We start from the raw sequence: 18,281 nt of genomic DNA on the forward strand, positions 1-18,281 counted from the left end.
GGTTCGAGTCTCTGGCCGTCCACGACTAAGGTGCCCTTGAGCACGGCACCGAACCCCCCAACTGCTCCCCGGGCGCCGCAGCATAAATTGCTGCCCACTGCTCCGGGTGTGTGTTCACAGTGTGTGTGTTCACTGCTGTGTGTGTGCACTTTGGATGGGTTAAACGCAGAGAACTAATTCTGAGTATGGGTCACCATACTTAGCCGTATTTCACGTCACTTTCACTTTTACTTTTTCACAACACATGGGTAATCTATCATAGGTCAGTACAACACATGAGTAAACAATCACAGGTCAGTACAACACATGGGTAATCTATCATAGGTCAGTACAACACATGAGTAAACAATCACAGGTCAGTACAACACATGGGTAATCTATCATAGGTCAGTATAACACATGAGTAATCTATCATAGGTCAGTACAACACCTCAGTAATCAATCACAGGTCAGTACAACACCTTAGAAATCAATCACAGGCCAGTACAACACATGAGTAATCAATCACAGGTCAGTACAACACATAATAGAGAGTGAATAAATGTGTGTGTGTGTGTGTGTGTGTGTGTGTGTGTGTGAGAGAGAGAGAGAGAGAGAGAGAGAGAGAGAGAGAGAGAGAGAGAGAGAGAAAGAGAGAGAGAGAGAGAATTTTCCGTTTGTGTACCAAGTTTGTGTAAATATAAAAAACAGATCAAAGGGTTCAACATGGCTGCTGGTGCAGTTTACTGTGCGAACGCTGAGTGTGTGTATTTTAGCCACAAGCAGCAGGTTTTCATAGCACCATGCTGGTACAGACAGACAGACCGACAGACAGACAGACAGACAAACACACACACAAACACACACACACACACACACACACAGACACAGGCTCACTGCAGGATGTTCATGCACAGTGTGGTTGAGTAAATAAATGAATCTGGTTTTGATTAAAGGGAGGACAGTGTAGGACACACACATACACACAGACAAGGTAAACACTGCTTGTGTGGTAGGACTCTGTGGGTTTTTTGAAAAGAAAAGAAAAGGAAAGAAAAGAAAAGAAAAGAAAAGAAAAGAAAAGAAAAGAAAAGAAAAGAAAAAAGCATGCTGTCAGATTTGTTGGTTTTCCAGCCAGTTGGGTTGTATTTATTTGTGGAGAATTTGTAATTGGTAAGTGGATAGCATGGTCTCCTCACAGCCCTAGGGTCCCCTGCTCAATCCCAAGCTCAGGTTTCTGTCAGTCACACATTGTCCCTGTGTCTGTGTGCATTTCCTCTACGTTACACAGGTTCCCAAAAACATGCAGGTAGGTGAATCGGCTATGCTAAATTATCCCAATGTATCACTCCATGGTGCCCTGTGATGGACTGGAATCACGTCCAGTGTGTAATTACACCTCACTCCCCATGTTCCCAGATCCAAAGCTTACTGTAGGAGAAAATAGCTGCTCATGTCTCTAAAACACACTTCTCCAGCCTGAAACACTTTTTTGTGTTCCCACTATCAGGTGACAAGTCGCAAGCTTGTGTCGCTTGTAGTTTGTGTCTTTTGGGTGTGTAACGTGTTTTGTTGTTGGCTTTGGGTATGTACTGTCCATCCAGCATTTGTTTTCAGTTCTGATGAGAACAGCTTGATTAGCAGTGCAAGCTCACCAGAAGCGCAATTACTTTTCTTTAAGTAACACTTTAGTTATCCTGTCATATATAAATTAATTGTATATAACAGGATAAGATCAAACAAAGTCGTCCAGAAAAATGCAATTGGACTTGCAACTCTAAATTGTGAAAGAGTTTGTGACTGAACGATACCCTGCGGTGGCCTGGTGTTTTATCTTGGGTAAATTCGTCTGCCATGGGCCAAGTGTTATTTGGCTTGGCTCTGGGTTCACCATGACTCTGAACAGCATTTGACCAGACGAATGAATGAAGAGACCATGGATATAAGCTTATCTTCCATTTTTGCATGTCACTGTGATAATTAGAGGCAGGATACAAAAGTATTACACATTACAATATACTTATTTAATTCAATTAGAGTTGAGAAAATCTCATTAAGCTGTGGCTTTCACACTTGCAGCTGCTGTGGAAATGAATAGTAACGTCTCACTTTCGTGACACCAATGCCTGGTATATTGGTTCTGCATTTAGGGGGATTTGAAATCAGTTGAACCAGAGTTTTAATATCAGTTAACCTTAAATAACAATAGAGGGAAGAAATGTTTTCAGAAATATTCATGTGTGAGGAGCTTCGGTGCAGTGCAGGATGAGTGACACGATTTCCTTTTAGATGATCTAAAATGCAGCCTTGACTTCTCTTCAGCCAAAATACCAAAATATTTCCTCCATCGGCTTCCTGCAGCTGCATTCATTCAATTTGCAACACACATACAAAAATGGAAAAAATAAAACTGCTTAAAAGGGAACAGAATTACTAAACTAAAAACCTTTGCAAGACATTTTAATACAGAACATAGAGAACACTTGCAAAGGCTACATAACAAGTGGACACACATTTTTATGGCTTGTTATTGGTGTGTTTGGACTGTGTTTGTATTAATGTATGACATGTAAGGCACAGATTTCACATCTGTTTATAATACAATAGATGGAGATTTAACACCTCATAATTCAGGGACAAAGTTTTACATAGAATAATATAAGCAATATAAAAGAAACTTTGTGTTTATTTATACTTAGAATTAAGTTTAATTAAGTTTAAGAATTATTTATACTTTATACTTAGAATTAACTTAGATTACTTAATTATACTTAGAATCAACAAAAAACCCAGACATTTAAATTTCATTTTGATTAGATTTAGACATACATTTACATTTCATTATTAGCTACAGTACACAGTCTGTGACGTAGTGGTGTAATTCCACTCCCGTCCAGTAGGTGGAGAGATTACATGGTTTAGTCCTATGCTGAATTTTGACCTTTTGGGCTGGAGTGTGTTTGTATGTGGACCACGTGAAAACTCAGTGATGGATTAAATCTGAACTTTTGCCGAAGAAAGCTGTCACTTTGTGATTCTTTACTTATTTGTGACTTAAATTTGATTCTAGGTAAGTATTTGTTATAAAATATTCTAGCTCAAGAGTTCAAATAGCATTGCACGACTGTTTCTTTTTCCCGAAGCTAATCATGCTAACTGTTTACAGTTGTGGGATTCATCATAATCACAGAACACGTGATTAACAGAATACTATAGGTAACAAAAACATGGTATGATATTGTTTAATGTGTTTGGTGAGAACGTGAGCGCTTTAATTAATAATGTAAAAGGTTGACTGGGTTTCAGAGGCTGTGTGAAGGTGTTTGTTGTTTGCTACACAACTGAGTCTGACACCAGAGATAAAGACAAATACACAGAGTGACAAAGATCCCACTGCACCCCAGTGGGCGCCTGAATTCACTGATAGCATTGCATGGTGTTTTGTTTTTTGGATTTATATCTATTTGAGATCAGTTTAGTGTAGGTTCTTCTTTACAGAATGAGCATTCAGCCTTTTCCTATAAGGAGGTTGTTCAGGATTTTCAACACTTCACTCTTGCAGCTCTCTTCATTTTCATTGTCCTGCATGTGACCTCAAGTCCTTTTAGCTGATCAGATCTGAGATGCAGGTTTTGACTTTCCTTTAATGTCTCAAAAACTGTTCTGTTTAATGGTTGTTTTTGTTTCAGTGCGAAATGGGGAAGCAGGTGAAGAAAAGGAGTGTGTGTGATAAAGTGCACAAGAGTAGTGCACATGCACAGATTAAGACAAACCCATTTGAGGTGAAGATTAACAAGAAGAAGTTTGATATTTTGGGGCGAAAAAGCAAACATGATGTGGGACTGCCAGGAGTGTCTCGCTCTAAAGCTCATAACAAGGTAAGACCTGCCCCCTGCCCTGCCTCGCACCCAGTCTGGTGCTAATGATCATTTTAAAGCCTGTAACAAGTTAACAACTGTCTTACCTTCTGTCTCACTCTCTCACACTCACTTTCTAACTTTAATTTGTACTCTAAAGCTCATAACAATCTAACACCTGCCTCTCTCTCTCTCTCTCTCTCTCTCTCTCTCTCTCTCTCTTTAAAGCTAGAGTACCCTCTGTCCCATTTTGAGTGTTTATTTGTATAGACTGGTTTATAATCTCACTCTGTGAGGTTTTTTTAACTACAGTCATTAAGGTGTGTCTAAACCATTTAAATCTCTAGGTGGATTTATTTAAATCTGCTTTGTGACAATGTCTCATTTTTTTCAAATTAAACTGAATTGGGCTTGTGTGTGTGTGTGCGCAGCGCAAGCAAACCCTGCTGAAGGAGTTCAGAATGAAAAACAAAACAAACTCATTCGTTGACCGGCGTTTTGGAGAGTATGACAAGAAGATGGCACCCGAAGACAAAATTCTGAAGAGATTCGCCATGGAGAGACAGGTAACAGTGCAAGTGCACTTAACCCAGTGCTGTGTATCAGTAGGAATACTAATATTATTCTTGTAGATGATGGGTTAAAGGAGCTTAAATTAAAGGGATATACGAAAAAAATCATCCACCCTGGAGTGATGTGACGCAGCAAAGCAGAGTTGATGGAATCTGCAGAAACCTTCCATAAATGTTGAATAAACCTCTTAGAGAAAACGTCACCTCAACGAGTACACACGCATTTCTTTTGTTAATTAATAGCATGGTTTCAATCTGTTTGTTAGGCTTAGATTATTTGGATAATTCTCTGTGTGGATCTCTGAATAAATGGTTATTTTAGAAACAATACCATATTAAAACAAGTGCATTAATATAAACCTGTGATTGACAGCTGCACTGCTGTCAGAGCTGCTGTTACACAACATTTCTGAACAGTCACAATCCAGTATTTGACAGTGATTCGCGATAGAGATGTACAGCAATAATGCAACAATGTTGTGATTCTATATTTTCTGATTGTGTGTGTGTGTACACAGCGTTCTCAGCTGAAGAAGGACATGTTTAATCTGAATGATGAGGAAGAATTAACACATTATGGACAGTCACTGGCTGAGATGGAGAAGTTTACAGATAGAGTGGACAGCGAGAGTGACTCGGAGGAGAAAGGCCTGCTGTCCGGTTAGAGCGTGCAATCTCACACACACAATCTGGAGATGTATAAACAACACAAAGTGTAACTGTATAGTAACGTTTGTTTCTGTGTGTGCGTGCGCATGTATGAAGCTGAAATCACGGCATCACACTTCGGAGGAGGCGGAGGGCTGCTGAGGAAGAAAACTAATGAAGAAGAGGAGGCAAAAAACAAGAGCCGTCAGGAGCTGATCGAGGAGCTCATCCTTAAATCCAAACAGGAGAAGGTGAAGAACACACAGCAGCAAGATCTGTTACTACTGATGGCAACATTACAGTCAGCTGTTCTTGTGTGCAGTTAAGCGTGTGTTAGTGATCATTGTAATGATGTGTGTCATTTGCAGCGAGAGCGTCAGACACAGAAAGAGGAGACACATGAGCTGACGGAGAAACTGGATCAGGAGTGGAAGTCCATCCAGAACCTTCTGGCACGTAAAACTGCCAGAGAGCGAGAGGAGGAGAAGGACAAACCGAAGGTGAGGATGAGAGGGACAGGAATAACACTGTAACACAGTAACATCTTGATTGAAGAGCATATAGGGATTACAGTTAGTCTTTTCTGTTTTTATATTCACATTATTCTACACTATAATATTCAACTCCCTTGGTGATTAATCAGTATTTGTGTACATGAGTTCAGGCACTGGAAATGACTCAGGCTCTCTACACATTGGGACACTGATGACTCTGACTTTACTGCCAACAATCTAGCTTCATCAGTCACTGTAAAATCCCCAAAATTATAAAACATACCATTTTTATATGTCCTACATTTGTTAGCTTAATCACTCAAGCAGGATTCTACTTTTCTTTTTCTTTTTTTAAGGATTAAACACTTCAGTAAATATGATGTTTTCTGTAGGGGAACATAGTCAGTATCAATGCTTCCTGATTATTGTGGTATTTTATAGGCAGCGACCATTCTGTTGGACTGGAAGGATTTTGAATTGAGAGCGAGAGAGAGCCCTTAAAATGGCGGACTCCCTGATTAGTGCCCTGGCTAATGAATTAGTGAACTGACTAAGAAAAACCCACTCACTCTGTCTAGTATCTAAGCATACTGCTTTCTGATAGATCGGATACAGTAAAGTGCACATTAGAGGGCACAGATGACCTTAATCCTGCAGATTATCTTAAAGAAGTGTGAAAACTTTGTTAAACTTACAGTGCCATAAACAAACCACTGTGTTAAGTGTAATTTAGTCTAAAGGTAGATTTCCTGTTCTGTCTTTACATGATCGTGTGTGTGTAGCTGGATGAATATGACATGATGGTGCGGGAGTTGGGATTTGAGATGAAAGCACAACCATCTGAGAAACTCAAAACTGCAGAGGAGATCGCCAGAGAGGAGCGAGAGAGACTGCAGAAACTAGAGGTATTTGGTTCTGACCATTATGTCCCTGTCACAAACCTGCTGCCTGCTGAGGGAACAACTTCAAGAACATAATGAATAAATGAGAGGAACTTTGATGTCGCGAGTGTGTGTATGTGTTGCGTCGTGCAGGCAGACAGACGTCGGAGAATGGAGGGTGAGCTGGAGGAAAACCCCAAGCACACACACATGTCAGCTGACGACCTCAATGATGGATTCATCCTCGACAAGGACGATCGCAAAACACTCTCCTACCAGGTACACACACAGACACACACAGATTAGACAAGAAGTTTTTAGGAAGTTTTTTTTTTACCCGAGATGTGATCTGCCAAATAGAAGTGTGTTTTTTGTCAACAATTTTATTTTTACCTGAAGTGAAGTGGCTTCATTAGCTATCACAGATGATCTTTTCAGGTTTGATGAAAGACCATGTAATGTCCTGCATACTAACTTCTATCACTTCATGGTTAAACATGTCTAAGGAAAAATAGACAAGATTTAAATAATACCTTTTTATTTTTCATGTGATGACTGAAAAGCACACAGCTGGAACATTGGTCCTTGATGAGCTTGATGACTTTTTTCTTTTATTTCTTAGCTAACATTAGACTAGCTGTAGAGTACAGCCTCATGTGCACTCCTAGTTAACGCTTACTTTAAACAACTCGCCAGCTTCTAAAAGTCATTACATTGATCTTCCAGACTGTTTAAAAAAGCCAGTCAAATCTTGCTAGTGGTGTATGTAGATTTCAGCCCCTGGAATCCTGCTATCTAGAATTATAACTGAAATCTGTTTGATTTTCTAAACTTTACCTCTGATGTAGATGATTTAATTGACTTGCTGAAGAATACTACTAACCCCCACACACCTTTATCTCAAATATAGGATGGAAAGTGGAATATTGGGGAAGAGGAAGGTGAAGGAGGAGATGAAGAGGAGGAAAATACTGATGAAGGGGGTGATGAGGATGGTGATGGTGGTAGTGGTGACGAAGATGATGACGACGATGAAGAAGAGGATGATGATCACTCTGATTTGGAAGACAGCCACGATGATGAGGATGATGAAGAGGAAGAAAAGGAGAAAGAGTCTACTTATAAAGTAAAAGACACTGTAAATGAAGAAGAAAGGAGGGCAACTCAGGACACAGCCCGTGCAGAGCTGCCCTACACCTTCAAAGGTACAGAGTCAAGGTTTCCTGCAGAAAATTTGTTAGTTAAGGCGGTAGAGTTGGATGGAGGGGCGGAGCCCGGGGGCGGGGCTTCATTGTGAGATAGACCACAGACTCTGTACTACGTTTAACAATTATTAAAAACAGGCACGTGCAACCTAGCTAGCAGGTGAAGAACTCAAACAACAAAATCACTAGCTAACTTACTTTAAATTTGCAAGAACTATAGAGTAATACAATAACAGGCTTAAATAAACCCAAAACATAAGTCCACTTACAGTTCTCACGGACACGCGTTTTATCAACTGGCTAGTTATCCTCCAGACAGTGATGGACCACGTCTTTCTCTCTTTTCGGCCGTTTGGCATTTGATATTCTCCGGGATGCACTTGACGGCCTTTTGTGCAGCGGAATTTTTTTTTTTTGACGACCTAGTTAAGGCCGTAGGGTTTCCAAGCTTAGGCAGGCCACCCAAACTGCAAAGTGCTGCGGGAAACCCTGAGAGTGAAAGAGCGGGAGAGCTAGATAGGGTTTGGGATGGGAAAGAGACTGAGATCATTGTTGTATTAGGTTTAATTGGTGTGTGTATGTTTTAGCTCCTGACTGTTATGCAGACCTGAAGGCGATGCTGCAGGATCACTCAGCTGATGTACAGCGAATCATAATTGAGAGAACACAGAAATGCAATCATCCCAGTCTGGCTGTAGGAAACAAAGCTAAATTAGAGGTAACCTTCAACTTCTGATCTGGCATCATCCAGTTTGATGTAGTTACTACATCATCCTTTGTTTTCACTGGTTATTGTATTCTTTGTGCTGTTCTTCCACGGCCTTCACTATCATATTTATTCAATAGTAAAAAGCCTGTTAAAAATGTACTCCTTTTAAGTGTGTATTTATTGCCTCCATAGCTTTAGTGCAGTTTGTAATATTCAGTATAAAATGCTTATGTATGTTTTAAGAGACTCATCTGAACTGTTTTGTTCTCTTAGTTTTACACCTTTCACACCTGTATACCAGGTATAATGTATAATTTCTATAATTTTACAGAAGTTATTTGGATTCCTGTTGGAGTATGTAGGTGAACTGGCAACCCAGAATCCCCCAGATCTCACCACTATTAACACACTCATCCCGTAAGTCTGTGTGCGTGTGTTTTCCATACAATTACTAACCAAGTCAGTTTGCATGAAAAAAACAATCTCTCTCTCTCTCTCTCTCTCTCTCTCTCTCGCTCTCTCTCTCTCTCTCTCTCTCTCTCTCTCTCTCTCTCTCTCTCTCTCTCTCTCTCTCGCTCTCTCGCTCTCTCTCTCTCTCACACTCTCACTCTCTCTCATAGGCAGATCTATTCCCTGTCTCAGCTCTTTCCTGAAGCGTCGTGTCGGGTGATGCAGTCTCTAATTGGCGACGCTGCTCACAGCATGGAGCAGAGCATAGAGGTCAAAGGTCGTGCTGCAATCCCAGGCTTGGATATGGTATATATACATTTTATATATATATATATATATATATATATATATATATATATATATATATATATATATATATATATATATATATATATATATATATATACACACACACAGAATTACTACTGTATATGGTATGATGTGAGGAGTAACGTGGGTGTGTGTGTGTGTGTAGCTCATCTACCTAAAGATCGTCTATCTTCTGTTTCCTGCATCCGATTTCCGTCATCCGGTGACGACACCAGCCTTCCTCTACATCAGCCAGGCTCTCACTAAGGTATTGTGTTGCTGGTATGTTGTGTAGAGATGGTACTGTGTGTCTGTGGGCCAAAACTCATCCCCATTAAATTGGGTTTTATGTGTGCACGTGTGTCTTTCTTTCTCACAGTGTGCAGTCGTGTCACTGGAGAATGTGTGTGCCGGTCTGCTTTTGTGTTGTATAGCAGTAGAGAGTGTTTCCCTCTCCAAGCGCTTTATTCCTGAGCTCGTTAACTACCTGCTGGGACTCCTGCACCTTGCAGTCCCCACACACACCTGTACAGGTAATACACACATTTGTAGAAATAGCACACACATTTATGCAAATAACACACACACTTGCACATATGAAACAGTACACACTAACGAGGTGCTGACTGCATTCATCTTCCCCAGAAGGTTTTAATTTTTAGTTTGTGTGTGCCTTTAGATTACCAGGTGATTCCTCCATTCAGGCAACAGGGAAAGAGCAGTGAGCTGCTGCATGTGTGTGATCCACAGTCTGCTCATAGCTGGACCAAGAAAAGCATCTCACTATCATCAGCACACAGAATTACAGCGACCTCAGAGAGGGAGAGAGACCACTACAAGTAACATGCGCGCACACACCATTACACATATGGAACATGTATTACTACTACATGTAACATACCAGTACACATAATACACACACAGTTTTAGTGCACAGTGAAGTGTGAGCTTGGTTTAAAGGACTGCTATTGGATTGCTCCAACTCCCCTCATGACTTGAGCATCTGGCAGTTGGAGTTTAAGTTCCATTTATATTTTTTAATGGAAACATTTCACACCGTAATCTGGAATCTTCTCTCTTCCTTTTTCTACTGTTCATATAAAATGTAATTTATAAAATGTAAAACTGAAATAAAACGGAATAATATATTTAAAATGTATTTAGTAAATTGTCACTGTCATACAAACTACATTTTAGCAGTTAAAATTTTCACCTTCATGATCGAAAATCCGCTTTTAAATGAAGGGCATCCGGCATAAATCCTGTGCCAAGTCTAATATGAGAACCACGTGGTCTCCTGTGGTGACCCCAAAGAATGAGCAGTCCAAAAGAAGAAGAAGAAAAAAAACCACACCACAACTAATGCTCACTAAATTTCCTGAATGAACACATTCCTGCAGACACACTGTTTTCATATGGAAATACTGTATTGCTTAGGCATCAACATACTCTTGGTCATATATGTATGCCCTCATCTTTGTTCTAAAACGTTACACTTCTGAAAGCTTCGTTTTATTCTGAATTTAATTTCATATGTTGCAGGTTGTCTGCGCTTTACGTATGTTTGGATTTGGTAAAGAGATGCACAGCGCTTTATCAACAACTTCCTGCCTACCAGCACATCTTCCAGCCAATCAGAATTCTTCTTGCTAAACATCTTCCTGTTACAGATTTCCCATCAGCCCTGCAGGTGAGCACCAGACAGTATCTCAGTTCAAAACACCGTAACATCGTACTAGCCTGCTAGCTAATATTTATTAAACCGATTGTGTGCTTGCCATGTTTGTAGGAGCTGCACAAAGAGATCCTAGAGGCCGTTCCAGAGACACCGTCCCAGCATGCACCACTAGTGTTTGATAAGAAGAAGCCCATCCCTCTCAAACTGCTGCAGCCCAAAGTGGTAGAAGTGTGAGTACACATACAGTGTGTGATTATGTATTACGTTTTATAATTGTATGCATGTTGTGATCTTTTGGTGTTTCTGTGATTCAGGCTGGATTACGGGAGGAAACGAGGGAACACAAAAGAGGAGAAAGAGAGAGAGAGACTGAAACACAAATATAAGAAAGAGTTTAAAGGTGCTCTAAGGGAGATTAGGAAGGACACACGCTTCCTGGCTCACACCAAACTGTCTGACATCCTGCAGAGGTTAGTGCACTACAGACGACCCTACAGACTGCACATTACACACAAACACACACAATTCAATCAAAACTGATAATAATCGATTAACGAAAGAGTGCAATTGAAGTGTTTACGTTCAGAAGTGGCTTTTCAATCATGATTGTGGTAGTTCTGTTCATGTGCAATGTCCTGAAGAAGTGTGCATGTTTGTAACAGGGACACAGAGAGGAAGAGGAAGGTGAAGGAGCTGTACAGTAGTTTGGCCACTCAGGAGGGTGAGTGGAAAGCATTGAAGAGGAGGAAGAAGAAGTGATGTGACAACACAAACCACACTTCCTATGTGAAAAGCTGAATCTGTACAGTTTAGTGTTTTAGAAAGTGAGAACTGCGTGATGGAGCAATACATACTTTTTATTCTGCAGAACCAGTTTTGTATTATTTTGTGAAATGAGCATGTATTAAACCTACACAGTAACTCAGGCATTTGTGTGTATTTATTCCAATTTACATAGCAGTCATAAATTAACTAAAGATTGAGACATATTGATCGTTCATAGTACAAGTTATCAAACATGCTCTTATGAGTGACTCTGTGTCCATAATAGCCTCAGATTCCTATTCTTGGTTAACAGGAGTGGAGTCCAGTGTGGTCTTCTGCTGATATACCACACGCATATCAAACTTTGATATTTTGTGCATACTTAAGCCATATTCAGACGGGATTAGTTTTACGTGGGGACATGGAGTAATGCAATTTTACCTCAGGACGTCTGTAATATTAATTGGCCAATTCGCACGGAACAAGACATTTCAGTAAATAAAACTAGCAGAAGCGGGACGGGTAACTCGCTTTACGCACCACAGTAACCTCCTTGTCGTCATGGGTGTATGACGTTGCTTCATGTTATCACGTGCGCAAACAGACAACATGGCGCCTCCATGCTTGCAAAACGTGCCAAAAACTACTTTTAAACAGGAAATGACGGAATTTTACCGTACATATTTACAGCGGGTCTATTTGGACGGGATTAGTATTACCTGAGGTGATTTTTCCGGACCTTTTTACAGAAGGTAAAAGTCGCCGTAATCTTTACTGACATTGTCCGTAATGATTACCGAGATGGCACATTCGGACGGGACTAAAATCACAGAGAAGTTCTGGTAATAATTACTTTACCCCCACGTCCCCACGTAAAACGAATCCCGTCCGAATAGGGCTTTAGATGCTTTTTCTGCTCACCACAGTTGTAAAGGCTGATCGTACAGTATGAGTTACTATCTCCTTCCTGACTGCTCATACCAATCTGACCATTTTCTTCTGACCTCTCTTATTAGTTTCCACTCACACGGTCATTGCTCAGTCAACGTTTTTGTTTTTTACACCTGTGTTCTGTGGAGAAAATCTCAGAAGATCAGTTTCTAAAATACTCAAACCAGCCTGTCTTGTACCAACAACCAGGTTACAGTTAAACTCAAAGATCAAACTCATAGAGGTTCATTTTGGTGTTTGATGTGTACATTATCTAAAGCTTATTATCAAGATATTTTTTGCTTTCTGCCAGCGCCATGTGATTGGCTGATTAGATAACTGCATAAATGTGCAGGTATGAAGGTGGATGGTGAGAATATAAATATTACTCAGACATTTGGACTGGTTTGATCCAAATCACCCCACACAGTAACTCAGTAATGCAGTCAAGTCAAGCTTTATTAAGATGTGTTCAGCACAGTTACAGCAGGTTTTGGGTGAAGGACATCTCAGGAGGCATAGTTAATGATGGTGCAGTCAGTGTGTGTGCGTGTGTGTATGTTGCATGATTAAGTGCTTTAGGCCGATTCTTCGACTGCGGCTGACGGAGTTGCAGAAGTTCCTAAAGAAGAAAGAGGAACAAACAAACTTGTTTTAGCAAAACATTCATGAACAGAAAAAGCAAAAGCAGAAGAGTTTATTAATAATACACAAAAACACTTTGCATTATATTTAGTTGTGAAACACATTTCCGGTTTTCCTCTCTTTTCTAGAATTACTAGAGTCAATAAAGACCCACTCCCTCACACACACAGACTGTGTTCTACGCTAAAGGAAAAGTAGATATTTCTTACCATAAGTGTTACCTTTTCAGAAAAGAAACAAAAGTGGAGCCCATTTACAACACTAGAACCATTAACCATCCAAATAAAAAACAAGGAAGCATTTTGAACAGTGACTTAGATTAGTATGGTCTAGTAGACTTGGTATTGATTGATTAGAATGGATTATGTATCTCATGTGATCCCACCTGCCGTGCTCTCACTGACTGAGATCCCAAGCCGTTTCTCTTCTCCTTCCAGAAGATTCCTGTATGTGGCGATCTCTGCGTCTAACTTAAGTTTGATATTAAGCAGCTCCTGGTAATCCGCAAGATATTTGGCCATCTCCATCTTGGTTTCACACAGCTGGTTCTCGAGCTGAGCGATGATAGCCTCCAGGTTAGACACCTTGTCCAAGTGAGACATCTCCATGTCATCCAGCTGCTGCTCCAGGGCGGCGTTTTTGGCCCTAAGGGCATCAATTTGGTTCTGCAGGTCAGACACTTCACTGCTCAGGGTGCTGATCTCTTCTTTCATGGTGCTCATCTGGGTTTCACGTTTGACAGCACTCTCCTTCAGTGTGTCAAATTTTCCTTTGTACCACTTCTCAGCCTCCTGGACATTGCGTGCGGCGACAGCTTCAATCTCAGCACGTGTCTTGCGCAGGTGAGCGGCTAAATCGGGCCGATCTGAGTCGAGCTCCACGGTCACCTTCGATTCCTCGATCTGCTTCATTAGCTCGGCCACTTCTTCACTGTGTAGCTTCTTCAGGAACTCGATCTCAGCCACCAACTGCTCCACACGTCTCTCCAGGTCAGCCTTCTGCAGAGTGGCATTGTCCACGTCCTCACGGAATTCACGAAGGATCATCTCTGCCTCCTCTGTGAACCAAATACCACATTTATCTTCAGCTAGTTTTTTATTTTATTTTGTTCAATGTGTCCTAAATTTTCTAAATCCTGATATTGGTTTATGCTTGTTTGTACACTACAGTAAAGAGAGAGCTGACTGATTTGTCATGCTTCTTACATAATTATTTTAAAAAGAAATAAAATCACCACAAGATTTATTAAGCTTGAGTTTCTGTCTACAGTGCATTATGCCAAAATTCTGTAATGTAATGATTTCAAGCTGTAACTGATTATATTACGCCCTGATAGATATTGCTACTCAGTGTTTGGAGTCACCTTTAAGTGCAAGCTCTTCCTCCAGCTTCATGGTCCAGAGCTCCACTTCCTCCTCCACATATCCCCTCTCGATATCAGCCGCTCCTTTCGCAGCTGTTAGTGCTGCGATCAGGTCCTTCATTTCCTTAAATTTGGCCTCATACTCATCACCCAGTCCCCCTGGTCCCACCTTGTATCGACTTTGTAGGACCTGCAGCTCCTCCCTGAGTGCCGCGTTCCTCTGCTCCAGAGCCTGGACCTTCTCAATATAGCCAGCAAAGCGCGCATTAAGTATCTGCATCTCCTCTTTCTCATTAGCATGATGCTGATGAAGCTCTGTGCCAATCTCCACGGCACCTCCCTGGAAGCCAGTGCGTCCACGTTTCACTGAGGAGGACGAAGAAGCTCTGCAGCGAGTTGGAGACGGGCTCTGGACCCGCATCCTGCTCGACCCACTCACTGTTAGAGTCTTCTGAGAATAGCTGCTTCCTCTCATGGTTGAATTTTGAAGTTTTTAGCACTGCTGGTCTTTCTGTCTTAGTTAGCTTCCTTCTGAGCTTGAGCAGGTTGATTGTGTGCCACTGGAGGGACGATTAGCTCTTTTATACAGCAAACAGGAATGTAGCAGAGCCTTCTGAAAGTCTCATCCTCCGCTGACATGCTGTAAATGCAGATGATGACGCTCCTCAGAAAGCTCCATGGCCATGAGGTCTCATTAGTGAACAGAGCAGCAAAGGCCATTGCACCCACATGCTACATAGCAACTTTAGCTTGTGCAGATGCTATTTTTACACAACAGAGACAGAGCTAGCAACACTTATAAACTATAGCATTTATGTAGGTGATTGTTTTAAGTGACGTTAGCTAGCATCTCTCTGACAGAAACAGAGAAATGGTGAGACTGGAACACACACCCTGTTCACTACATAGTGAACTATGTTGGAACGCCACCAGTTACTAGATAGAGATGTTCAAAAGACTTAATCTGTGAATCATTCATATCCCTAAACAAAAAAGACATCAGAAATAAAATTGAAAATTGGGTTGTGTCTTCACATGGAAGAGAAAAGCCACTGAAAATGTTATTTCCTTTAATACAACACAAGGCGCTAAATTATGTTAAAATCTTTTACAAAGTAATAATGTTGGGGAAGAAAGGCCTTCATAATACATGAGAGTCTTTGTTTACTTGTAACTACAAAATGTAATAATGCATCTTAGTCTGGTACTTACCAAAATTATAAGATTAAGATTATATGGATTATAGCACTGCCTAAACACCTGAACCAATCAGAGCACAACATTTCACTCATTTTAATGTATTAATCTTATTGACTAACAATTTAAGAGAATAATTCCGCACATAACTCATGTATGAGAACAATGCAGAGAACTACTTATGCACTGATAAAATCTCACAATGCACTTCAACAGGCTTGTGTCCATGTGATAAAACCTACAGAAATGAAATACCTATAATGCACTGAGGAGTTTGAAGATGATCTTCACAGTGAATAAGGTGTGTGGTCACTCCCACAGGGGACTGATTATGCTGAGACATTTCAGACATGAGTCTCAGTGACTCAGACTTTCCTACTTGGATATAGTTAAAGAGTGTGTGTTGTTCGTCTGACTCTCTACCAGTTTCCACTCCGACATAATTAAGGCTGATGGGAGAGCAATGAATACAGGAGTCACGATGCAGTGGTAGATTAAAAACCACTCACACTGTCATTATACACCAATGTCACACTGAAGTGCTGCCATTCCACACACGCATCACCGGCTGTGTTCCAAACATCTCCCTGCTCCTTGCACTGCAGAATCATCTACACTTTCTAGTATACTAATGTACTTGTTTCATTTTCTCCATACTGGCACATAGTAGATTATTCATTCAAAATTTACAGCTAATCCCTTTCCTGCCACCAAGAGTTAAACATAACTCATGGCCAATGTTGTGAAATAACACTACACAGATTAAGGGGAATGAAATAAAACACTACACTCAATCAGGGCTGTGAATTTACTACTCCCTGAACTGCTCCCTCCTGTTTGGGAAATAAGCATCACTTCCTTTCAGGGTGGTAAAATTTACATTTATGGCATTTGTGTTGTGAAATGAACCAAAATTACTCTCATTCATTTTGTAAAATAAACACTGATCCCCTTCAGGGATGTAAAATAAACATGAATTAAGACAACTCCTCCTCAGGTTTGTAAAACAAACATTTTGACCTTTCAATGACACTGTGCTCGTGTTGTGTTGATTGCGCTGGCACTGTGGTCGTGTTGTGTTTATTTCACTGACACTGTGCTCGTGTTGTGTTTATTTCATTGACACTGTGTTTGTGTTTATTTCACTGACACTGTGCTCGTGTTGTGTTTATTTCACCAACGATATTCTGTATTTCTGTATTTATTGTAGTACTCTGTGCGCATGCGTTTATTTCACCGACACTGTGCTCTTGTTGTTTTTTCACTGACACTGTGTTCACATGTTTATTTGACCGACACTGTGCTCATTTTGTGCTTATTTCAATAACACTGTTCTCGTGTTGTGTTCATTTCACTGACACTGTGCTCATGTTGTGCTTATTTCACAGTGTTCATGTGTTTCACCAACACTGTGCTTATGTGTTTATTTCACCGACACTGTGCTCATGTGTTTATTTTACCGACACAGTGTTCATGTGTTTATTTCACTGACACTGTGCTCATGTGTTTATTTCACCGACACTGTGCTCATGTTGTGTTTATTTCACTGACACTGTGCTCGTGTTGTGTTTATTTCGTCGAACACTGCGCTCGTGTTGTTTATTTCACTGACACTGTGCTCGAGTTGTTTATTTCACTGACACTCTGCTCGTGTTGTGCTTATTTCACTGACACTATGCCCGTGTTGTGTTTATTTCTCTGACACTGTGCTCGTGTTGTGTTTATTTCATTGACACTGTGTTTGTGTTTATTTCACTGACACTGTGCTCGTGTTGTGTTTATTTCACCAACGATATTCTGTATTTCTGTATTTATTGTAGTACTCTGTGCGCATGCGTTTATTTCACCGACACTGTGCTCTTGTTGTTTTTTCACTGACACTGTGTTCACATGTTTATTTGACCGACACTGTGCTCATTTTGTGCTTATTTCAATAACACTGTTCTCGTGTTGTGTTCATTTCACTGACACTGTGCTCATGTTGTGCTTATTTCACAGTGTTCATGTGTTTCACCAACACTGTGCTTATGTGTTTATTTCACCGACACTGTGCTCATGTGTTTATTTTACCGACACAGTGTTCATGTGTTTATTTCACTGACACTGTGCTCATGTGTTTATTTCACCGACACTGTGCTCATGTTGTGTTTATTTCACTGACACTGTGCTCGTGTTGTGTTTATTTCGTCGAACACTGCGCTCGTGTTGTTTATTTCACTGACACTGTGCTCGAGTTGTTTATTTCACTGACACTCTGCTCGTGTTGTGCTTATTTCACTGACACTATGCCCGTGTTGTGTTTATTTCTCTGACACCGTGCTCATGTTGTGTTTATTTCATCAACACTGTTTTTGTTTATTTCACCAACACTGCTCATGTGTTTATTTCACCGACACTGCTCATGTGTTTATTTCACCGACACTGTGCTCGTATTGTGTTTATTTCACTGACACTGTGCTCGTGTTATATTTATTTCACCGACGCTGTGCTTATGCTTTGTTTATTTTACTGACAACTGTGCTTGGGTTGTCTTTCACTAAACATATTTGATTGAAATTGTTGACTTTAATTTTGGACTGAGATCTTAGAGCTCATGTTT

General features: G+C 40.6%; 3 protein-coding genes across 3 annotated transcripts in view; 2 read left to right on the forward strand and 1 right to left on the reverse strand.

Annotated features, from left to right (window-relative positions):
- kif20a (kinesin family member 20A) overlaps nt 1-18,281 on the forward strand; it is an 82,893-nt gene that overhangs the window by 49,526 nt on the left and 15,086 nt on the right. The gene's annotated exons all lie outside the window — the stretch shown is intronic.
- Nucleotides 2,918-11,711, forward strand: nop14 (NOP14 nucleolar protein homolog (yeast)). The gene is made up of 19 exons (XM_060891655.1): nt 2,918-3,049; nt 3,669-3,857; nt 4,268-4,402; nt 4,927-5,068; nt 5,174-5,307; nt 5,425-5,556; nt 6,333-6,455; nt 6,585-6,710; nt 7,342-7,636; nt 8,224-8,354; nt 8,677-8,762; nt 8,966-9,101; nt 9,271-9,372; nt 9,484-9,637; nt 9,784-9,943; nt 10,647-10,794; nt 10,894-11,012; nt 11,097-11,252; nt 11,445-11,711. The coding sequence occupies exons 2-19, from the start codon at nt 3,675-3,677 to the stop codon at nt 11,539-11,541; spliced, it is 2,559 nt and encodes an 852-aa protein (XP_060747638.1). The 5' UTR covers nt 2,918-3,049; nt 3,669-3,674; the 3' UTR covers nt 11,542-11,711.
- LOC132860461 (vimentin) lies at nt 12,993-14,960 on the reverse strand. Its single transcript, XM_060891675.1, has 3 exons — nt 14,486-14,960; nt 13,508-14,179; nt 12,993-13,099 (listed from the first exon to the last, which is right to left on the reverse strand). The coding sequence occupies exons 1-3, from the start codon at nt 14,958-14,960 to the stop codon at nt 13,056-13,058; spliced, it is 1,191 nt and encodes a 396-aa protein (XP_060747658.1). The 3' UTR covers nt 12,993-13,055.

The sequence above is a fragment of the Tachysurus vachellii genome, chromosome 17 (assembly GCF_030014155.1).
Source record: "Tachysurus vachellii isolate PV-2020 chromosome 17, HZAU_Pvac_v1, whole genome shotgun sequence".
NCBI lineage: Eukaryota > Metazoa > Chordata > Actinopteri > Siluriformes > Bagridae > Tachysurus > Tachysurus vachellii.